This window comes from Macaca thibetana, chromosome 8 (genome assembly GCF_024542745.1).
Source record: "Macaca thibetana thibetana isolate TM-01 chromosome 8, ASM2454274v1, whole genome shotgun sequence".
Classification (NCBI taxonomy): Eukaryota; Metazoa; Chordata; class Mammalia; order Primates; family Cercopithecidae; genus Macaca; species Macaca thibetana.
In genome coordinates this window covers 121,229,657-121,253,733 of record NC_065585.1, presented here as the reverse complement: position 1 = coordinate 121,253,733, position 24,077 = coordinate 121,229,657, and the positions used below count along the sequence as shown (strand labels likewise).

At 49.5% G+C, this 24,077-nt stretch overlaps 1 protein-coding gene across 5 annotated transcripts in view; it reads left to right on the top strand.

The window, feature by feature from the left end:
- SLC39A14 (solute carrier family 39 member 14) overlaps positions 1 to 24,077 on the top strand; it is a 60,986-nt gene that overhangs the window by 14,278 nt on the left and 22,631 nt on the right. Inside the window, exon 1 of one of the 5 annotated variants that reach the window (XM_050801431.1) lies at positions 15,327 to 16,309. The exons of 3 other annotated variants lie outside the window; for them this stretch is intronic. In XM_050801431.1, coding sequence (XP_050657388.1) covers positions 16,295 to 16,309 — 15 coding nt within the window. In that variant the 5' untranslated portion in view covers positions 15,327 to 16,294. Of the gene's footprint in view, positions 1 to 15,326; positions 16,310 to 24,077 lie in introns of those variants that run through there. One more of the 5 variants, XM_050801430.1, reaches the window with a different exon arrangement.

Here is a 24,077-nt window from a genome sequence, read left to right as displayed (position 1 = left end):
ATTCAGCACCTATCTGTATACATGTATGCTACAAAATACAAGTTTGTACTGATACCTCTTATTCTGATCTAACCTTACAAATTTCATTTTATTTTAGTCTTTCCCTTTTCATTATGACTTCTTTCTCCAACAGTGAAAAACCCTTTCAGCCATTTTCTTAGCTGGGATGAAGGTTATTTTCCACTGGTTTTGCTCCTATTATCGTGGCCCTGATTAACACACATTTGCACGTGTGGACTGTAGAGTATTTGACTCAACTCACCTTTCAGATAGTAACATCTGGAGGCAGAGGTGAGTGTTTCTGATTTTATTTTATTTTATTTATTTATTTTTATTTTTTTTGAGACGGAGTTTCACGTTTCACTCTTTGTTGCCCAGGCTGGAGTTCAATGGCACAATCTCAGCTCACCGCAACCTCCGCCTCCCAGGTTCAAGTGATTCTCCTGCCTCAGCCTCCCGAGTAGCTGGGATTAGAGGCTTGCGCCACCATGCCCGGCTAATTTTATATTTTTTAATAGAGACAAGGTTTCTCCATGTTGGTCAGGCTGGTCTCCAATTCCCAACCTCAAGTGATCTGCCGCCTTGGCCTCCCAAAGTGCTGGGATTACAGGCGTGAACCACCGCACCCGGCTGAATGTTTCTGATTTTAAATACTCTGTGATTCTGCACGCAGAGCTGCACTAGGATGTACTGAGTGCTTGATCAGTGGCTTACCTGCTGAATACCCCATTTGGATCTGTGCCTACTCGGCTACACTGTCCCTCTCTACAGTTCACAACTCTCTTGCCAATTGTATTTGTCTTAAACAATACTCCCATCCAGTTCCTAGCTTAGAATTCTTTGTAAGATGAGAACTGTAGCCTAATGTTAGAAGCTATAAAGCCTGCCCGGTCCAAGATCAGAAACCGCTACCACTCATTTACCTACCACCCGCTCTTGGTAGGCATGTGTCAGTAGAACGGATTAATTGGAAGTAAACTGGAATAGGACGGAGTGCAGAGACCCATGCTGCCTGGCCTTGCCACCTGTGACCAGAACTTGTCACTTCACTGCTCTGGAGAGTGGAGGTCTATCAGAGCAGGCAAGCGTATTAGTATGACACACGTAGTGGCTTAAAACAACACCCATTTAGCATTTCACAATTCTGTAGGCCAGAAGGCCGAGCATTGCATGACTGGCTCCTTTGCTGGGGGTCCTAGAAGACTAAACTTAGAGTGTCAGCTGGAGTTTCAGGGCCTCTGCCAGGCTCATATGGTTGTGGAAAATTCAGCTCCTTGTGGCTATAGGACTGAGGTCCCCTGCCCCCTCACCCCTATTTTCCATTGCTGACTGCCAGTCAGGGGCCACTCTCAGTTCCTAGAGGCCCCCGAATTTCCTTTCCATGTGGTCCCCTCCATCGCTGGTGACACAGCCTTTCTCCCACATGGAGTCCTGCTCACACTTCAGTTCTTTTTGCCAAGAGGAGCCATCCTTGTAAGGGCTCACCAGCTTCGTTCTGGCCCACTCAGGGTAATTTCCCTGTCTCACGTCGACTAGTGTGGTCAGCAAATACCTGCAGACTCGCTTTTACTACACAGTGTGCCATGATCCCAGGAGTGATGTCTCATATTGATGGGTTCCGCCCACACACAGCAGTGAGGGTCACTGGAGTTATCTTAGCGTTCTGCCAGCTGCAGCTCAACATGATCAGGTCTTAATTCTGGCACCAAAGTGTTTACCCGTGGATCTGTGTCCCATGGTTCCCCTGACAAGTTACCTCAAACTTAGTGGCTTAAAAACGACAGAAATGTATTCTCACAGGTCTGGAGGCCAGCAGTGTGAAATGCAGGTATCACCAGGACCACACTCCTTCTGACAGCTGTAGGGGAGAATGCTTCCTTCTTTTCCCAGCTTTTGGTGGCTCCTGGTGTTCCTTGGCTTGTGGCTGCACCACTCCCTTCTCTGCCTCTGTCTTCACATGACCTTCCCCTGTTGGTGTATGTCTGCATGTCCAAATCTCCCTCTCCTTTTTCTTATAAAGACATACGTCATTGAATTTAGGGCCCATCCTAAATCCAGGACAATTTCATCTTGACATCCTTAACTGATTTTATCTGCAAAATCTGTATTTCCAAATAAAGTCACTTTCTGAGATTTCAGGTGGACAGTTATTTGAGGGGATAGTATTCAACCCACTAGATTCAGGATTGTGGGAAGAGCTGCTTACTAAACTCTGGTTCACAGAGCTGCCAAAGAAAAGAGATTTCTTTTTAGACCTAGGAGAGAAGGCAGGTTTGGCTGTGTGGAGGCTGGGGCCCATCCTCAGGCCATCTGCTCCCCTCATGGTGACACAGATCTGAAAACCAGGTGGGTAGAAGGCTGGGCTAGAGGCCCTGTGTCCTTAAGATCCAGACACTTTGCAGTATAGTCAGCTCGCAGTCTCTGTCTCCGTGGATTCAACCACTGATGGAAAGTATTTGAGAAAAGAAACAAAACTGGCCAGGCGTGGTGGCTTACTCCTGTGATCCCAGCACTTTGGGAGGCTGAGGCGGGCAGATCACAAGGTCAAGAGATCGAGACCATCCTGGCCAACATGGTGAAACCCCATCTCTACTGAAAATACAAAAATTAGCTGGGCGTGGTGGCGTGCACCTATAATCCCAGCTACTCAGGAGGCTGAGGCAGGAGAATCGCTTGAACCTGGGAGGTAGAGGTTGCAGTGAGCCAAGGTTGTGCCACTGCACTCCAGCCTGATGACAGAGCGAGACTCCATCTCAAAAAAAAAAGAAAAGAAACAAAACTGACAATATAATGATTAAAAAGAGTACAAATAAAAAAACACAGTATAAAAATTATTACATGCCATTTACATTGTATTCGATACTGTAAGTAACCTAGAGATGGTTTAAAGTCTGTAGGGAGGAAGTGCGTAGGTTATATGCAAATACTGTGCTATTTTATATCAGGGACTTGAGCAATTGTAGATTTTGGTATCCTGGGGGCGGAGGGGGTGTCTTGGAACCAGTCCCCTGCCGATGCCAAGGGATAACTGTACCAGCAACTTGCCTCTGTACAGAGAGCTCTGGTTGAGTGTGACACTGTCGCTGTAGGATGGGCAGGGGACAGATTGTGGTAGCCCTGTGGCAAAGAGGGAAAACTGAGGTCAGAGAGCTGAAGTAATTGCAGAGTTTTGTACTTAGAAGGGACAGCAGTGTTTGGTCCAGCAGTCTTGAAGTGTCAGGCCAGTTCCTGGGGCTAAAGAGAGGCTGATCCTTTAGCACCTCTCTAGCCCCAGGTGGCCTGGGCCTCACCTAGAAAGTTCTGATTCAGGACCAAGATGAGGCCTCAGTGGTGCCACTGGGTTAGGGACCCACGCACAGATGCAGTCCAAGACTGGAATCTGTTTCATACCTCCAAGTGAAGAGCTTCAAAAAGGGAGCAAAAAGCACCCCCCACCCCACCCCGTCCAGCCACCGAGCACCCTCCCACCCGCCCAGCTTATCAGTAAGCCTTGCCTTCCATTTCCGGTTTGTTTGGTTTTTTTTACCCCGAGACAGGGTCCCACTCAGTCGCCCGGGCTGGAGTGCAGTGGCTCCATAATGGCTCACTGCGGCCTTGACTTCCCGGGCTCAAGTGATCCTTCCACTTCAGTCTTCCAAGTAGCTGGGACTACAGGCATGTACCACCATGCCCAGATAATTATTGTATTTTTAGTAGAGACGGGGTTTTGCCATGTTTCCCACACTAGTCTCAAACTCCTGGGCTCATGCAATCCACCCCCTTTAGCCTCCCAAAGTGCTGGAATTACAGGAGTGAGCCACCATGCCCAGCCTCTCTAAATTTTTTTTTATACAGTCTCGCTCTGTCCCCCAGGCTGGAGTGCAGTGGGGCTCCTGCCTCCCGGGTTCAAGCCATTCTCCTGCGTCAGCCTCCCGAGTAGCTGAGACTATAGGCGCCCACCACCACACCCGGCTAATGTTTTGTATTTTTAGTAGAGACGGGGTTTCACCGAGTTTGCCAGGATGGTCTCGATCTCCTGACCTTGGCCTTCCAAAGTGCTGGGATTACAGGCGTGAGCCACAGCGCCCGACCCCTAAATTTTTTTAAATGCAAGAAAATACAGCTGTATTGCCTATACCAGGGCAGGAGAGGATTTTCCAAGCATGTTACTAAAAGCAGAAACTTTAAAAAGGAGAAGTATGATATATTTGCCTTTACCTCTTTAAAAATTATGTCAATAATACCAGTTAACAAAATTAAAAGGCAAACAACTAATTAGGAAGAATATTTGTAACGTGTGACAAAAGGTTAATATTTTGCCATATAATAAACCAATAAAAAAAATGAATGTATCAGCAAAAATGGGCAAAGAAGGCTAGGCGCAGTGGCTTATGTCTGTAATCCCAGTACTTTGGGAGGTAGAAGTGGGTGGATCACCTGAGGTCAGGAGTTCGAGACCAGCCTGGCCAACATGATGAAACCCCGACTCTATTGCAAATACAAAAATTAGCCGGGTGTGGTGGCACGGGCCTGTGATCCCAGCTACTTGGGAGGCTGAGGCAGGAGAATCACAAGAACCCGGGTGGGGAGGTTGCGGTGAGCCGAGATCATGCCGCTGCACTCCATTCCTGGTCAACAGAGTGAGACTCTGTTTCAAAAACAACGAAAAAAAACGGGCAAAGAAGAGTAACAGGCAATTTGTAAAAGGAGTAGAAATATAAAAGTCAACCTTGATAATCAAAGAAATGCAGATTAAAATAATAAGTAATTTTTAACCTATCAAATTGTAAAGATGGAATAATTTAATACTCGGTGTTGGTGAGAATCCTGTGAAATAGGCACTCATACACAGGTAGTGGGAGTATGGAACTAGTTAAATCTTGATCAGGGACAGTGGTACGTGCCTGTAGTCCCAGCTACTTGGACAGATGAGGCTGGGGAGGATTGCTTGAGTTTTGGAGTTAGAGACTAGCTTGGACAATGCAGCAAGACCCATCTCTACAAAAAAAAGTTAAAAATTAGCCCAGCAGGCTTGGTGGCATGTGCCTGTAGTCCTAGCTACCTGTGAGGTGGGAGGATCCCTTGAGCCCAGGAGTTGAAGGCTGCAGGGAGCTATGATCAGGGCACTGCACTCCAGCCTGTGCCACAGAAGTGAGACCCTGACTCTATTAAAAAAAAAAAAAAAAGAATAAAACTTAGAACCTTGAGAGTTTTGTTTTGTTCCTTTTTGAGACAGAGTCTTACCCTGCCACCGATGTTAGAGTGCAGTGTGGTGGTCTCACCTTACCATAGCCTCTGCCTCTCAGGCTGAAGGGATCCTCCTGCCTCAGCCTCCTCACTAGTTGGAACCACAGAGGCGTGCTACCATGCCTGGCATTTTTTTTTTTTTTTTTTTTTTTTTGTAGAGACGGGGTTTCACTGTGTTGGCCAGGCTAGTCTCAAACTCCTGGGCTCAAGCCATCCACCCGTGTCGACCTCCCGAAGTGTTGGGATTACAGGCGTGAACCACCGCAGCCGGTGGTTTTTTCTTTTAGGCTGAGGATAGGGATCCTTGTCCATGCAGGTCTTCTGCTGGCTTTGGTGGAAAGCTGGCTGTGGTGTAAGCCAGAAAGGACCACTGCCTCTGCTCAGGATGGTAGCTTCAGCAAATCATACAGTAGGTTCCTAATAAATACTTGTTGACTGCAACCCCTGAGGCCAGGGACTGCCTCCCAGCCAATTTTATCCCTGCATCTCAGGATTCCTTTCATTCTTGGAAGATCCCTTCTGATCCTTTTCTCTGCTCCCTGCTGGGGAACAAGGAGCGAGCAGAGGAAGAGGCAGCCAGCTCACCAGAAGCGCCTCGCCCACCCGCACAGGGATTACTGGGCTGCTGTCCTGGAGGGACCAGGAGCGGGGCAGACCTGGACCAGCTATATTGTTTCACTTATTTTACTGGAAGCCCTAAAAGTTGTATTTGTGTGGGAGCAAGTGGGGTGGGATATGGGTGTGTATCTTGTTATTTGAGAGAGCCCTGTAAGATTGAACAGTCTGCACTCTGTCCTTTCCTGGAAGCAGAGGGCCCCGGCCAGGCCCCAGGGACTGGGCGCTTGTTTTCTTAGAGCACAGCGTGCTGGAGGCCTGGGGCCAGGTTTAGCCGCGCTGGCCTGCAGGGAGGCTGGCCCTGCTTTCCCTACCAGGAAACAGAGAGGACAAGGCTTTGAGCCCTGGAATTCCTCCCTGCCTCCGCCCTTCTCTCCTCCTGCTCACTGAGGGCGCATCCTGTGCCCTGTCATCCCAGGCCCATGTGACTCCGATTGGTGTATCTGTATTCCAATTCCAATGCTGACCATTTCTCCAGGGCTGGCTATTTTCCATCTGATAGGCTGGGCAAGTTCTCAGGATACCAGGTCCCTGGGTGGTTTCCAGGGGCAGCAAGCCACGCCGTTCCCATCTCCCTTCCCAGAAAGGTGCAGAAAGTACAAAGTCACCCACTCCCTCAGGCCCAGGCTGCTGACCAAGTGCCAGGTCTCAGAACAGAAATTCCACGTCTCAGTTCCTGTTCCCGGCTCCTCGGGACGCTCTGTGGTGCCTCCCACGGCAGAAGCCTTGGCCGTGGGTAAACTGGTGTGTGCAGTGGCTCTGCTGGCCAGCTCCCGGCTGTGGCCATGGTGACTCTGGCATCACTCCCTCTTGACGGCACTGGGCCCCCTCCCCCAGCGTTTCAGGATGTGTGTGATGGCAGGGAAACTCAAAATTTCCATGAGCCAGTAAGAAATTCTAGAAACAGCCTGTACTTGTGGACTTTCCTTTTTCTTCCCCTGCCACAGGGAAGAGTGAGAATGTTATTTTTGGTGGAATTATCAGCTGGTTGACCTTCTCAGGGATGTGGAAAGGGAGGCTGCCTGCCCGGGCCTCTCTCCCATTGCCTGCCTTTGTGTCCCCTGCCCCACCTCACTTTATGTTTAGAAAAAAAAAAACCACTGGCAGGCGCAGTGGCTGATGCCTGTAATCCCAGCACTTTGCTTTGAGAGGCCAAGGTCGACAGATCCCTTGAGGTCAGGAGTTCAAGACCAGCCTGACCAACATGGCTAAACCGTGTCTCTACAAAAAATACAAAAATTAGCCTGGTGTGGTGGTGGGCGCTTGTAATTCAGCTACTCGGCAGGCTTAGGTGGAAAGATCTCTTGAACCTGGGAGGCAGAGATTGCAGTGAGCCGAGATTGTACCATTGCACTCTAGCCTAGGCAACAGAGTGAGACTGTCTCAAAAAAAAAAAAAAAAAAAAAAATGTGGCTCACACCTGTAATCCCAGCACTTTGGGAGGCCAAGGCGGGTGGATCACCTGAGGTCAGGAGTTTGAGACCAGCCTTACCAACAAAGTGAAACCCCGTCTCTACTAAAAATACAAAAATTAGCCCAGCGTGGTAGCAGGTGCCTGTAGTCCCAGCTATTCGGGAGGCTGAGCAGGAGAATTGCTTGAACCCAGGAGGCGGAGATTGCAGTGAGCCGAGATTGTGCCACTGCATTCTAGCCTGGGCAACAGAGTGAGACTCTTGTCTCCAAAAAAAAAAAAACCAAAAAACTCCACCTTATGTTTTACGTCCCTATTCCAGGCCAGCTTCTCTGGCTCTCCAGGGTCTTCAGTTCTGTTCTACTGAAATGACTGCAGGAGACAGGGGGTCCCTGCCCTCTCCCCAAGATTGCCTGTAGTTCACCCAAGCATAAAGACCAGCGAACAGTAAAACTGAAATGTGTGGCGCTTCATGAATGGGCAGTGGGAAAATAACATGCTTTCAGTGGGTGTTGTTTGGGGATGGACACCAGGTGCTACCCAGCCCTCCAGTCTCTGCCCTCCTGGAGTGGACAGTCTAGTTAGGAGGAGATGGATAATGAAAAAAGACTAATAGGGTATTAGGGTTCTCAATGCCTGGGAGTGGGCTTTTTTGTCCACATTGAAGAGGTGACTCTTGAACTGAGACCTGTTAGGAAGATCTAGGGGAAGAGCATTCTAGGCAGAGGGAACAGCAGGTGCAAAGGCTCTGAGGTCAGAATGAGCTTCATATGTTAAAGGGACAGGAAGAAGGGCTTGGGTGACTGCAGGCCAGTGAGTGACATGAGCCAGTTCTATGGTCAGCAGGATGGGCAAAGGCCAGTTGACACAGTGGTTTATAGACCAGGAAGAGGTGTTTAGATTTTATTCCGTGTGGGATGGGTGTGGTGGCTCACACCCATAATCCTAGCACTTTGGGAGGATGAGGTAGGGGGATTGTTTGAGGCCAGGAGTTCAGGAGCAGCCTGGGCAACATAGTGAGACCCCCGTCTTAAAAAAAGTTAAAAAAGAAATTAGAATAAAAAAGATTTTATTCTTCATATACTGGGAAGACATTGGAGGGATTGAAGCAAGGAAAGTGATGTGATCAATTTATACTTTATTTTATTTTATTTTTTTGAGACGGAGTCACCCGGGCTGGAGTGATCTCAGCTCACTGCAAGCTCCGCCTCCTGGGTTTATGCGATTCTCCTGTCTCAGCCTCCTGAGTAGCTGGGACTACAGGCGCCCACCACCTCGCCTGGCTAGTTTTTTTTTTTTTTTTTTTTTTTTTTTTTGTATTTTTAATAGAGACGGGATTTCACTGTGTTAGCCAGGATGGTCTCGATCTCCTGACCTCGTGATCCGCCCGTCTCGCCTTCCCAAAGTGCTGGGATTACAGGCTTGAGCCACCGCGTCCGGCCTAGTTTATTTTTTTGAGAGACAGTCTCATTCTCACCTAGGCTGGAGTGCAGTGGCTCAATCTCGGCTGACTGCAACCTCTGTCTCCTGGATTAATGCGATTCTCCTGCCTTAGCTTCCCAAGTAGCTGGGGCTAAGGTGTGCGCCACTATGCCCGGCTAATTTTTTGTATTTTTTTGGTAGAGATGGGGTTTCGCTATACGTTGGCCAGGCTGGTCCCCAACTCCTGACCTCAGGTGATCCACCTGCCTCAGCCTCCCAAAGTGCTGGGATTACAGGTGTGAGCCACCGCACCTGACCAATTTGTACTTTAGAAGGATGACTTTTTTTTTTTTTTTTTTTTGAAATGGAGTTTTGCTCTGTTGCCTAGGCTGGAGTGCAATGGCACGATCTCGGCTCACTGCAACCTCCGCCTCCCGGGTTCAAGGGATTCTCCTGCCTCAGCCTCCCAAGTAGCTGGGATTACAGGCATGTGCCACCACGCTCGGCTAATTTTTGTATTTTTAGTAGAGACGGGGTTTCGCCATGTTATCCAGGCTGGTCTCGAACTTCTGACCTCAGGTGATCCACCGGCCTCGGCCTCCTAAAGTGCTGGGATTACAGGCGTGAGCCACCGTGCCCACCCCAGATGAATCTTTGATTAAGCTGTAAACTTACGATTTGGGCACTTGATATGTGCATATGTTAAACTTAAAAGAGGGGAGTGGGAGACTCTGACAGAACAGAGTAGGTGCTGAGAGGAAGCTGGAAGCCCAGGTAAGAGATTTTTATTTTATTTCAATATTTCCTCCACTCAAATTCCTTGTATTCCATCCACTTTGCAAGGAAGACTTGCATGAGCTCTTGTCCTCAGGGAGTTTACAGTGCAGTGTCTTCAGATGCAGAGAGTCCTTCCAAATTTTCCTGGAGGGAGCCTTGAAGAATGAGCAGCATTCAAAAGGCTATTGTTGGCCGATTGTGGTGGCTCACTTTTGTGATCCCAGCACTTGGGGAGGCTGGGGCGGGAGGATCTCTGAGCCAAGGAGTTCAAGACCAGGCTGGGCAACAGGGTGAGACCTTGTCTCTACAAAACAATAAAAAAAATTAGCCAGGCATGGTGGTGTGAACGTCTGGTCCTAGCTGCTCTTGAGGCTGAGGCGGGAGGATCACTTGGGTCCGGGAGGTCAAGGCTGCAGTGAGCAGTGATCATGCCACTGCACTCCAGCTTAGGTAACAGAGTGAGACCTTGTCTTAAAAAAAAAAAAAAAAAAAAGCCAGTAGTTACTAAAAACTTGGCATGTCCAGTTGGTGTTAAAGTCGTGTTGCAGTTCACTCCTCCACTCTCTTGCTGATGGGCTTTTGGGTCGGCCCTGATTTTTTGTTACTGCGAATAGTGGCTGCCGTAAGACGTCCTCGGGGTTGAAAGTCACCCAGACAGGAGGCTGTCCGAGTTGCAAGCTAAAAGCAGAAACCTTTTCTTGGTGGTAATCCAGTTGCTCCCTAGGGTTGGTGTTAGCTGGAAAGGGTAAGCCTTTAAGTCTGGTTAGAATTTTGATCCCTTGTTAATAGGCGGGCAGGCAGTTTGCAGGACGTGGAGGAGCGAAAGGGCAAGTGGAAGTACATAAGTGGTTATGTTGTCAGAGAAGTCACTTCTTTCGTGCCATATTATCTGGAAAGTGCCACCATCCCCACTGCCTTGAAGTCTTTATTTTTATTTTATTTTATTTTTTGAGACAGAGTCTCGCTCAGTTGCCCGGGCTGGAGTGCAGTGGCGCGATCTCGGCTTACTGCAAGCTCCACCTCCCGGGTTTACACCATTCTCCTGCCTCAGCCTCCTGAGTAGCTGGGACTACAGGCGCCCGCCACCGCACCTGGCTAATTTTTTGTACTTTTAGTAGAGACGGGGTTTCACCATGGTCTCGATCTCCTGACTTTGTGATCCGCCCGCCTCGGCCTCCCAAAGTGCTGGGATTACAGGCGTGAGCCACCACGCCTGGCCTTGAGGTTTTTAAACCTGAGGATAGGAGGCCTTGTGTGAGCGGGTGTTGGATCGTCTGGCCCTAAGTGAGAGCTGGGTGTGATATGAGCCAGAAGCCTCTGTCCTGGAACCCATCTGTGCATGTGCTCTAGGCAGCCTCTCTGCAGAGTCCTAGGCGAGGCTCCTCCTGCTTCCTTTGCATCTCTGACAGGGAGCTTTAAGAAGACATCTGTAGCCAGGCGCCTTGGCTCATGCCTGTAATCCCAGCACTTTGGGAGGCCGAGGTGGGTGGATCACCTGAGGTCAGGAGTTTGAGACCAGCTTGACCAACATGGAGAAACCCCGTCTCTACTAAAAATACAAAATTTAGCCGGGTGTGGTGGCGTATACCTGTAATCCCAGCTACTTGGGAGGCTGAGGCAGGAGAATCACTTGAACCTGGGAGGCGGAGGTTGCAGTGAGCTGAGATCATGCCATTGCACTTCAGCCTGGGCAACTAGAGCAAAACTCCTTCTCAAAAACATAAAGAAGAAGAAGAAGAAGACACCTGTAGGCTCCTGCCCTTGACTTCTGGACTGGAAATAATGCATCTGCATTGAAGTCCTTATCTTGGCCATTGTGTCACGTCTGGGCGCGGGGCTGAGGATATGTCTGTCTGTTTATATATGCGTTTGCACGGTGAGTGTGTGCATGTACACATTTAAGCAGCAGGTGCTTATTAAGGTCGTACCAATCCCGCAGGACTCTTAGGAAACAACCTAAAGTATAAGGCCTGTCCTTCTAGAACCGTATGACCTTGAAACTACGCAGGAGGTGAGAATGTTCCCTGGATGGGGATGGAACTGGTGCTGGGGGATGGGACTGGTGCTGGAGGATTGGGGTGGATCTGAGGTGGTGCTCTGTCCCGCAGTATGCCTTGTTTTGTTCGTCCAGGCCCTTCACACCTCGTGGAGAGAGTGCATGGGGCGCCTGCAAACCACTGACATGAATGGGACTTCCTAGTCCTGTGGCGGGGAGGGGTGTGGAGATAGAAACATGCAGGGATGGAGGGGTAGAACATTTCAGATGCAGCCTAGGGCCCAGGCAAGAGAGCAGTGGCAGGTGAGGGTGACAGTGGGCAGGACCCCAGTTGGAGAGACCCCTGACTCCCAGGCAAAAGGGCTGTAGTACCTTGCTGGAGGGAGGGGAGTGTTGGGAGGTTGTGCTTTGGGTGGGTGGGGCGGTGATGAAGTAGGGGCAGGAGGTTCTGGAGGGGAGGGACTGCCTGGCCAGGAGGGAACAGCAGGGGCTGGAGTGTTTCTTTCTGTTCAGGAGCCTGGAATCTAAGGGAGATGCTCTGGGTTCGTGGTGAGCCCCACAGGGAGAAAGCAGAGGTTGTGGGAAGGCCTTAACTTCAGTAATGGGTTGGTGGCTGCCAGTGACCTTGAGCCAGAAGAATGTGCTGTGTGGGAGGTTTGGACAGCCCGAGGGAAAATGGAGGAATTATGATTCACTCGTCTACCTTTCTCACCCAATTTGGAAATATGGGCTTTTCCTTTCTTTCTTTCAGTAACCCTCTTTCTCATGAGAATAGGGCTTTTTTATTAATCTGTTGGTAAGTATTTATAGTTACTGAGAAATCAAAAGTCCAAGATGCAGCCCCTGTCTTTCCTGCTGGCGCCCTGGTCGTGCCCTCTCGAGCAGTGATGACGCAGGGGCTGGGCGGGAAAGGGCCGGCGCTGAGCAGCAACCCTTCTTACCTGCTTTGGTTAAGAGATCTGGAGATGGAATGAAAAAGCTCTGGCTCTGCCTCTGAGACTGGTGGCCCTCCGACTTCAGTGTGCATCGTGATCACCTGAGCACTTAGTCAAACCCAAGTTGCTGGTCCAACCCCAGAGTGTCTGATTTAGTGGGTTGTGGCAGGAGTGCTAAGAGTTTGCACTTCCAGCAAGTTCCCAGGTATTAGTGATGCTGCTGTTCCAGCAACCACACTTTGAGAACCCCTTTCCTGGAGAAATTACCACACACGACTCTGCATCTCAGCTGTAGACTGGCATGGGCGGGGTCTTTGAGGAGGAGTCGGGCCTGAGTGGGCTTGAGGGCTTGGAGGTCGTCAGGGGGAGGTAGTGGTACAGGAGGACCCGAGGGAGGTGGGGTAGGCTGGGGGCAGGTGGTCTTGGCTGCAGGCCCAGCAGTCGGGTCGCCACTGGAGCTTGGCTTCTGGGGACACTTGCTGCCCATCCAAGCATGCCTCGCTACTGCTGCACAGGTGCTTGTCATGGGCCATCGGATAGATGTGAGCAGAACACAAAGGCTAGAGGTCTGCCAAGGGCCCACCTCCCCTCCCCGGAGTGGTGAGGTGGGGGGCTCAGGGGGACTTCACCCATTTTGAGAGGTAGGGCGTACGCAGGCTTCTTGGGAGAGGCCCTTGGAGGCACGTTTTGCCCAGTGTATTGCTGCCAGAGAGTTGGAGTTAGCATTTGTTAGTATTTATTTTACTACTTTGCTTTCTTTTTACAGTCCAGAGGTCTTTTGGTTTTTACACCTGTAATGCCGTGAATTCCCAGGCAAGAGGTTCCAGCAGCTCAGGCCTCTACCCTTGGTCTTCACAGTGCCCTCCTCCAGGTGGGGCAGGCTGGCCCTTCAGTTGCACCCAGGTACTTTTCTCTTGGGCTTCCTTGTGTTTCTGGTCGTTTTCCTGCACGCGTTCCAGGAAGCAGTCTTGGCTCTTAGAGCGCTCACTGTGCTCACTACACACATTCATTCTCTTGGCCAGAATCTTGCCCTTGTTTGTTTACGGCAATGCCGACAGCATGGTAGGGAACACTGCAGACGCCTCTGGTTTTGCCATGGTAACATTTGTGGGTTATTCCTTTTTTGAACAGTACCCATTCCCTTGAGGTCTAATGTCTACAGTATCACCTTGTAGATTCCCATGTATGTGGTCAAAGGAACAACTCCATGTTTCCTTCCTTTTTGACAGTAGAGTATACTTTTTTTTTTTTTTTTTTTTTTTTTTTTTGAGACAGAGTCTCACTCTGTCGCCCAGGCTGGAGTGCAGTGGCACAGTCTTGGCCAGCTGCAACCTCTGCCTCCTGGGTTCAAGCGAATCTCCTGCCTCAACCTCCCGAATAGCTGGGACTACAGGCATGCACCACCATGCCCGGCTAATTTTTGTACTTTTAGTAGAGACGGGGTTTAACAGACAGGGTCACGCTCTGTTGTGCAGGCTGGAGTACAGTGGTGCAATCATAGCTTATTGCAGCCTCAAACTCCTGGGTTCAAGCAATCCTCCCACCTCAGCCTCTCAAACTGCTGGGATTACAGGGGTGAGCCACCACATCCAGCCCTCGAACCAGTGTTAAGTATGTAACAGTCTTGCAGGGAGAGCCTGGATACCTTCCAGAGGGTGGATCCTGGGACATGCATTTTCCTGGTGTGGTTCTGGAGCAGGTGGCTTCTTGTGCCATAGCTACCTGGTGGCAGCACAAGCAGCAGCTCCATGGCATCCCAGTTCTGCAACATGATCTTTGCAAATAGGTAGCTCCTGGGAGCTCAGCCTGGAGTCTTGTTACTTCCGCTCTTTGAAGGACCCTCTAGGCCATTTAATATCCTGTACAAAATCCCTTTCTGCTGAAACCACCTAACTGCACCCTGATCTATACATCGCCCTTGTCATCATCATTCAGGTTAGATTCCTTGCTGAATTATTTGCTTTCTCTGCTTTGTTAAGGGTAGGTGCTAGGTCCTTTGCATCCGCAATACCTAGCCTGACTTCTGGCACACAATTGGTAAGCAGTGAGTATTTGTTGAATGGATAAACTCTTGGAGTGAGTTTGTAAAGCCAGTAGGTAATAAGCTAGCTTTTAGTTCAATTAATATAAATGAAATTCAAGGTCAGGGAGTTGTGTAGAGAAGTGCTTAATAGGCGATCCTGACATCTGACCTCAGATAATCTGGGTTAAAGTTGGTCTGTGGGCCCAAGAGGATAGAATGTCTTTGGCAAATGGTTCTGAGCTCCCTGTTCTTTTTTTTTTTTTTTCTGAGATAGAGTCTTGCTCTGTTGCCCAGGGTGGAGTGCAGTGGCGCGATCTCGGCTACTGCAACTTCCGCCTCCCGGGTTCAAGCAATTCTCTGCCACAGCCTCCTGAGTAGCTGGGATTAAAGGTACCCGCCACCATGCCCCGCTAATTTTTGTATTTTTAGTAGAGACGGGGTTTCACCATTTTGGCCAGGGTAGTCTTGAACTCCTGACCTCGTGATCCACCTGCCTCGACCTCCCAAAGTGCTGGGATTACAGGTGTGAGCCACCGCGCCCAGCCAGAGCTCCCTATTCTTTATCAGGCTGCAGGGGCGATGCAGGCAGACTTCAGTTAGAAGGGAGGCAAAACTTCTCTGCCTTTAGCCCATTATGTGCCCAGCACTGTCCCAGGCACTGTGCTGCAGGTAGGGAGGAGAGGAGGACATAGAAGAAACGGGAGGGAAGGATACGTTTCAGGAAGTTATCTTCAAAGAATACAAATCTAGCTGGGGAGGCTCCCTGGGAGACAAGGTAATGAGGAGTCCATAATAGCCAGAGAAAAGTGCTGGAAAAGTGATCCAAGACGACTTCCTCGATAGGGAAGTAATTGAACAGAAGCAGAATTCAGGACTAAGTAAAGGGGTTGTCCTAAGAACCCAGAAGATAGGGAACTAGGAAGGCGCTGGCCTCAGTGCTGTGCCAAGCAGCCTTTAAGCTCTGTCTTGATCAGAGTGCCTCTGTGAGCTCAGTGCTTTCACAGTTTAATTGTGCCGGACACAGTTGGGAAGTTCCTGGCAGGCCCCAAAGTTGAACCCAGGGCGTGTGGCACGTCGTGTCGTCCAGTGATTTGGCCACTAGATCATACTTTCTATTTATTTATCTGATCCTGAATAACAAGCCGGGAAGTTCTGCTTCATGGGGGTGACATAAGTGATGGATGTGAGTACCGCGTTTCCTAAGCCACATGCCTGGCCCCATGGTCTGACAAACGGGAGTGAACTTGGACGACAGGGAGAATTTTGCAACTGTCTGGGAAGTGTTGGGTGAATGATGAGAAGTGAGGTGACTCTGACCCTGACCTTGGGTGGGGAAAACACCGGCTGGCCACTCTGGGCTCTTCCCGGGTCCCTGCCCATCTGACTCAGTTGCTTTGGGAAGTCCCCTTTGCTCCAGCTGCAGCTGGGCTGGAGCAAGCCTGGCAAATGTGTTCCCTCCCTCCCTCCTCCTGGCTCCAGCGCCTGGGCCTGGCTGTCATTACACTCACTCCGTGCTCAGCGTGGGGCTAAATAAGCCATTCCCTGTTTGTCTGTGCCGGCTGCGTGGGGCCCTGACCACCCGTCTCTGCCTCATAACCTCCTCCCACAGGCGCTGGCACACACAATGGGGGCTCAGTAAATATTAGTCGGTGAACAGCAGGCTCAACGTTCTAATTTTGTTCCCTGCTTCTGGGTCACCAGAGTTTTTATTATTATTTTTCTTAGTTTTCCCATCCTGCCCCTCCCAGCAGCGCGAGGTTTCACAAGGAGAGTGAGTGGGCTCTGCTGGCTGCCCTCCTGCACTGTCTGGAAATTTCCCACCCTGGGTGGGCTTCGACTGTGCCAAGGCTTGAGGCGAAGGTCCTGGGAGCAGGAGCTGGAAGAGGAGAATGCATCCTTTTAGGGTATGGAGGAGAGTAGTAGGTGGGAGGGCAAGAGGAAGCAGGGGGAGAATGGGCCAGTTACCCCCTGGGCAGGGCCAAGCCAGCATTGGTTTTCCAACTGTGAGATTTGCTGTTTGCTTGAGTGAAGGTGTCAGCCTAGGTCAGCTTGTCTGAGGGGAGAGTGGCTTCTCACATGATGTTCCTTGGGTGAGTGGAGAGGGCCATGGGCTGGATGGTTTTTCTCAAAGCTCTTTCTACCCCCAGAGAAGCCTGTAGGGCAGTATTCACTTGATGGCCAAGCTGGCAGATGATTGGTTTTCTGATTTCGTAAACTGGGACTTACACAGATGACTGTATCATTGTTAGTTTGACCATGAATATCCAGAGTGTATTAATGAAGCATTTGTAAAACATTTGGCAGTTTCTGTAGCCCATTGTATTTTTTTTAATTGATTTGTGTTATTTTGATGATTTTTTGAGACAAGATCTTTTCTCTGTCGCCCAGGCTAGAGTGCAGGGGCACAGTCATAGCTCATTGCAGCCTTAAACTCCTGGGCTCAAGCAGACCTCCCACCTCAGGCCTCCTTAGTAGCTGGGATTACAAGCGTGCATCACCACACCTGGCTAATTTTTGCATTTTTTGTAGGGACGGGGTTTCACCATGTTGCCTAGGCTGGTCTTGAACTCCTGAGCTCAAGCAGTCTACCTGCCTTGGCCTCCCATAGTGCTGGGATTACAGACGTGGGCCACCACCCCCAGCCCTGTAATGATTTTTTATTATTTCTTACCTGAAGGGTTTTTGTTTGTTTGTTTGTTTGTTTTTTGAGACAGAGTCTTGCTCTGTCGCCAGGCTGAAGTGTAGTGGCGCGATCTCGGCTCACTGCAACCTCCATCTCCCGGGTTCAAGCAATTTTCCTGCCTCAGCCTCCCGAGCAGCTGGGACTACAGGCGTGCACCACCATGCCCAGCTAATTTTTGTAGTTTTAGTAGAAACGGGGTTTCACCATGTTGGTTAGGATTGTCTCTATCTCTTGACCTCGTGATCCACCCGCCTCAGCCTCCCAAAAGTGCTGGGATTACAGGCGTGAACCACCATGCGCAGCCCTGTAATGATATTTTATTATTTCTTATCGGAAGGGTATTAATGCTCACCATCAGTCCTGTTACCATGCTTTCTGCACTCCTGAGCTCTCCGTATTTCCATTTCTGTATTAATTACATGCATTTCATTGTTAAGTCATATTTCCCCCCAGGAAGGGGACTATATTTTCTGAGTTCTTTTATGCCCAAGAATTTCTGCCTATTGTCTTTACCTAATTGTGCGATGTGTTGGCTGGGGATAATATTCTTGGCTCATAGTTTCTTTTGCTCCGAATTGTGGAGACTTTCTGGCATTCTTGCATTCTCTTCTGACACTGAATGGTGCTATGGGAAAGAAGAAGGCAGTTGGATTTTTTCCTGTTTCAAAGAAGTTTTAGTATGTTTCTCAATTTTCTTTTTTTTTTTCTTTTTTTTTGAGACAGTTTCGCTCTGTCGCCAGCCTGGAGTCAGTGACGCGATCTTGGCTCACTGCAACCTTCGCCTCCCAGGTTCAAGTGATTCCCCTGCCTCAGCCTCCTGAGTAGCTGGGACTACAGGTGTACACCACTACACCTGGCTAGTTTTTTTTTTTTTTTTTTTTTTTTTTTTTTTTTCCAATAGAGATGGGTTTCACCATGTTGGCCAGGATGGTCTCCATCTCCTGACCATGTTATCTGCTTCCCTCGGCCTCCCAAAATGCAGGGATTACAGGCGTGAACCACTGTGCCCAGCCTCAATTTTTATAGTAACCCCTTCTGGGGAGAAAAAGAGTTTCTTCTAGATGCCTAAAAAACACTGTAATGTTTCAGTATTGAACATTGGCGGAATACAGTGCATTATTTCAGTCTTCAGATTCTGTTTTTCCTTTAATTTCAGGAAAATCTTGTTTTGTTGTTGTTGTTGTTTTTTGTTTTTTTGTTGTTGTTGTTGAGACGGAGTCTCGCTCTGTCGCCCAGGCTGGAGTGCAGTGGCCGGATCTCAGCTCACTGCAAGCTCCGCCTCCCGGGTTCACGCCATTCTCCTGCCTCAGCCTCCCGAGCAGCTGGGACTACAGGGGCCCGCCACCTCGCCTGGCTAGTTTTTTGTACTTTTTAGTAGAGACGGGGTTTCACCGTGTTAGCCAGGATGGTCTTGATCTCCTGACCTTGTGATCCGCCCGTCTCGGCCTCCCAAAGTGCTGGGATTACAGGCTTGAGCCACCGGGCCCGGCCAGTTGTTGTTGTTTTGAGATGGAGTCTTTCTCTGTTGCCCAGGCTGGGGTGCAGTGGCACAATCTTTGCTCACCGCAACCTTCGCCTCCCGGGTTCAAGCAGTTCTCTGCCTCAGCCTCCCAGGTAGCTGGGACTACAGATGTGCGCCACCATACCTGACTAATTTTTATATTTTTAGTGGAGTTGGGATTTCACCATATTGACCAGGCTGGTCTCGAACTCCTGACCTCAAGTGAGCCACTGCGCCCAACCAGGAAAATCTTGTGTTTTATCTTAGAACACATCTTCCATTTCATTCTTGGGTTCCCCTCTCTGACAACACGAGTTATCCTTTCGTTCGTCTCTTTGTCTTCTGTTTTTGCTTTAATTTGTCTTGTCCATCTGCATTTACTGTGATTATCTCAAACTTTCCTTGAGCCGTTTATGCCTAGTGTCCCATTTTTTGAACAGCAAGCATATGGGAGTTAATTTATATCCTGCTCAAGGTCATCACCAAGGTCTGATTGCAAAAATTCAAAAAATTGCAACCTCAGGCATAAATTTTGGGTTAAATGACCGGCAGAATTTTGTTCTGTATTTGTCATAATGTATTAGTTCTTCAGTGAGGTTTTATTCCTCTTGTTTAGTAAGCCTGCATCCTCTTCTGGTCTCATGTTGGTTATAATCTCATCTTTGAGCTCTCGTCTCGTGGAATTGATGTTCTAATGAGGTTATTCCTTGGCGTGGAGCAGTGGTGAGGAACAGCTTTCTCTGGAGTTGTGGTTTACCTGTCTGTGGCTTGCTCTGCCTGCTGTTTCTTTACCTCTTCCTCATGTGACTGCAGTTCTGCTCACATGTTCTGTTGGCTCTAAAATAAGAAAGCAACTTTCCTCTCCAGGTTTGTCCCCTCTTCTCAGCTCCAGGAGTGCTAAGGGCTAGGTATTTATGACCTGTTTTCTGTAGCCTGAAGGAATGCTAACTGTGTGGTGAGGTGGGTCTGTCCTCTATTCAGGGATGTAGTTCCTGCAGTGTGGCTCAGCTCACTTCCTTGAGAGTGGTATTCTTTTGTGTTAGAAGAGAAGATACACTTGGCCGGGCATGGTGGTTTACGCCTGTAATCCCAGCACTTGGGAGGCCGAGACAGGTGCATCACCTGAGGTCAGGAGTTTGAGACCAGCTTAGCTAACATGGTGAAACCCCGTCTCTACTAAAAATACAGAAATTAACTGGGTGTGGTGGTGCATGCATGTAATTCCAGCTACTGAGGAGGCCGAGGCAGGAGAAATCACCTGAATCTGGGAGGCAGAGGTTGCAGTGAGCCGAGATCATGCTACTGCACTCCAGCCTGGGCAACAGAGCAAGACTCATCTCAAAAAAAAAAAAAAAAGAAGAGAGAGAGAGAGAAGGAATACTAACTGGAATTTGGAATTGGATCATGTCCTCAATTCAGAATGTGGCCTGCGAGCCCTTATTTCCTTCCATGGGAGTCGGCCCATTGTTTTTGGTCCAGGTGCACCGGTTTTTTTTTTTTTTTTTTTTTGCTCTTCCCCAGTGGCTTTTCCTCCTACTCCTCAACTGAAGAGGAAAAATACTTCCTCTTGCCACACTTGGGGATGTGAGTGAAAATTCTGGATCTGCTCTTGTCATTCATTTGGTTTGTCAGGGTTGGGCCAGGAATAGAACATGAGCCATGTGTGGTGCCTCCCTCATTTTTCCCTTGCCTCTGGTTTTGAAGTTAATATATCTCTGATTAGATTTGTTTTCTTGTTTGGCTGCATTGGTGAATTTTTTTTTTTTCTTTTAAAAGTTTTACTCATTTTGTTAATTATCAGGTGTAGGAAAATTATACTCCCATTTCATGTTCTCATCTTAAGTAGTTAGTGTTGCAATATGCTTGCTTGTATGATACTCATTAAACTCTGCAAGTTTATTCTCCTCTTTTCTTTTTTCTTTTTTTTTTTTTTTCGAGACAGAGTCTCGCTCTGTTGCTTTGCCCAGGCTGGAGTGCAGTGGCGCGATCTCCGCTCACTGCAAGCTCCGCCCGCAGGGTTCTTGCCATTCTCCTGCCTCAGCCTCCCGAGTAGCTGGGACTACAGGCGCCCGCCACCACCCCCGGCTAATTTTTTTGTATTTTTAGTAGAGATGGGGTTTCACAGTGTTCGCCAGGATGGTCTCGATCTCCTGACCTCATGATCTGCCCACCTCGGCCTCCCAAAGTGCTGGGATTATAGGTGTGAGCCACCGCGCCCAGCCTGTTCTCTTCTTTTCAAGCTAAGGATATGGGTTCATTGTAATAATATGTCACTTGTAGTCCCACCGAAAATTGGGCTTCAGATTCACGTCCGTGGGCCTTCCATTGCCAGGCGGCACTTCCAAGGCCACTAGCACCCGCAGTCCTCAAGACAAGTAGTCCTTGATTTTTTTTTTTATTCCTTAAGACCTCCACCTTCCACCCTGAGGCCTGGCTTTGTCCTTTGTCTGCAACTTGTCAGGGTTTTTCCTTATGCCTGGGCTCCAGATGGCTCTTGGCTCACTCAGGGCCTTTTGCTATTGTGTGAGTCACGGAGAGCTAACCTTGAGCCATGGTTATCTGCTAGCGGGTATCTGCTAGCTGGAGATACATTCCTATCAGGCTCAGCGGTCACAGCCCTAGAGTGGGGCAGGGATCGGAGAGTGGAGAACGCACAGTCTGCTTGAAGGACTGATGCAGAAATGAGCTGTTTTCCTGGGAGAGAACCCCAAGGGAGTGGTGGGAGCTGCCTTTGTAACTACTGTCTTGTGGACAGTCATAAGCCTGGGTGATGTGCCAGGCAGGACCATGGGTCCCTGAGAGACCCCTTTCTCTGTCCCTGAGGAATATATGAGAACCAGATGGCTCATTTTACATCCTTTGAGAAGACAGTTTGCGGGGAAGTCTTAGGATGATTCACTGAGGCCAGTCCGTGGTGGAACCAAGAGCTCTGGGGAACATAATTTCTATCAGCCTGGCTTCTACTTGGCTGCCCCCTCCACTCCCTCACCCACCCCTGCAACCCTGTGGTCTTTCTTTGTGTAGACCGTCAGCCTTCTCATAATTTTAAGTGAAGTGCTTCATAAAACCCCAGTTTAGACTGCCTTCAAACCGACTGCCACCCTAGAGCCTAGAGCTGACTCTGACCCCGGGTAAGAGCCCCACCCTGGCGATGTCCTATGCATTCACACAGCCTGTGCTTGGCGGGACACAGTGGGCACGAGGGGACAGAGGGCAGACACACGGTCTCTTGGCCTCAGAAATCGTCTGAATTGGGCACGTTTGTCTCTGGAGCATTTGAGCTTAGTTTTCATGTTTTGTTTCTGCACTCAGAATCTGAGAACAGGAGTGTTGGACTCCCTGGCCAGTGGAATGGGGGTGCGGTGGGGGGGTTGTCAGGAAAGGGAGGGGACAAGTGGATGCCCGGCTGCTCCGAGGCCTTGTTGGTTTCTGTTGCCTGTTCTCACATCTGTGCCCAGCCTGCAGACCCAGCATCACAGAAGTGATGGGAGGGGAGGTGGGCTTAGAAAAGAATGCAGCAAGCTGAGCATCACAGGTGCGTCCGTGCAGGACAGAAGTGCCGCTTCTAGGCAGAGCTACTTCTGGACCAAGTGAAGGGCAATGGTGGGTGGAATTCCAATTATGGGCCTCCGGATGGTAAGGCAACTTCTGAGCTTCCACAGAGGGTTCCAGAACAGGTGTTGCTTTCTTCTGTGTCTCCCTCCCACCTCCCCCAGAGTTGGGTCTGGCACCTTAGACACAGAAGGAGGGCACTAAGATAATTTTACTTCTTTGACCCCGAGGCAAGTGCACACTCGGGCAGAGAGATTCTAGTCTCTCTCCAGCAGGAAGAGCTGGCCTGGAGACGTTCCCAGGCCACAGCACACTTCATTTTGTCTCCTTCCCACTTGTCTTCCTGCCCCTGAGAGGTGTCTGTCCTTACTTGAGGGCAGCTGGCCCAACACCCTGGGGGGACTGGAGTGGCTCTCCAGGGGCCACATATGGAATGGAACCTGGCGTGGGGCTTCCTCCTGCAGCTGGGGCCACGCACGCGGACCCCTGCCCAGCCTCCCCGTCCCGGCAGCATCAACCGCTGTGTGTGGTTCCCTCTTCTTTCTTTCCTCTCTAATACTTTTTACAAACCTTTTCCCTGCTAAGAATAACTTGTAGTTAAGAAGAAAACAAAACTCCACCGGAGCAGAAAACTCCCCTTTCATGCCTGCCAAAAGGCCGGGGTCACGGGGACTTGAGTGTCACTCGCAGTCCTAGATCCTCCCCAACCCTTGTGGGTGAGTGCGTATCTCAAGCGCTGGCCAGGCAGGAGGGCTCTGCTTGTGAATCTGCACACCCCATGGAGACAGGTCTAGACCTGAGCCTGGATGCTGTCTCGTGGGCGTCAATGCCCAGTGCATCACATGTCCTGGAGGAAAGAGCAGCTATGCTGCGGGGGAGAAAAGGTGACCTGGGAGAAGTGAAGGTGCTCTTGTGGGCTCATTCTTCTGAAGGTCCAACCTGAAGGTACCTCTTCCCTAGCACTCCAGGCTGTCATAGCCGCCACCTGAGGGGCCGAGGGGCCACTGGGTCTGGGAAAAGTAAATGCTTCATAAATGCTCACCTCTAGGTGAATACCAGCCAGGTAAAGCTGCTAAAATCACCCTGAGTTTCCCACACCTGAAGTCTTTTGGGGTTTGAAGTTACAGCAAATAAGTTTGAGAAATGCAGCTGAGGGGGGAACATCTGTTGGTTTATCTTGTTGAAGTGGCCCCAGGGCACGAGCACTGTGACACAGTCTGTCCTCCAAAGGCTACCCGGGGCTGTCCCTTCATAGCATTGCAGGGCGTTGTAAGCCAAGATCTGGATGCTTATTGGGGCTGTTAGACATTGGGAAAGACCTGCACAGAGACATGCAGGAGTTTGTGGATCTCCATGGGTTCCAGGATGTGTATTTTTATGTCTTCGTGCAGAGGGCATGGTGGTTAAGAAAGCATTGAATTTAGCGTCATTCAGACCGGGCTTCAATTTACAAAGCAATTCAACTTCTGGCTTTGCTGCTTGCTTCTGTGGGTCACGTTTCCTAATCTCTGAACCCCAGTGTCCTTGTCTGTTGCGTGGTGTAAGTTTCCCAGCTTCTGTTAAAGGAACTGGGGAATGCCAAGTGCTTAGCAAGGTCTGCGCTTGGTAAATGCTAGCTGCTGTCCATCATCTCTTTGCCTTTTCTTTTCTAAATGCAGGCAGACCTCCCCCTTGTTTTGACAGCACAACTCATGCCATCGACAGTTCACAGTCTGCTCCGATGGATAACTGCTTTCTTTGTACAACAGGTTTTTAGTCATTCTTGCCTAAGATCCACCCTGCTCGCCAAAATTTAACATTTGTCTCTTGGTGGAGATTTGAGAGTTGTGAATCTCAAAGTAGCACTTGTACAAACCGTCATTGTGGCTGATGCCGAATCCATCCATGTGGACTCAAAGTATATATTCCACTGAAGAGTGATATTTTATGTCCCCAG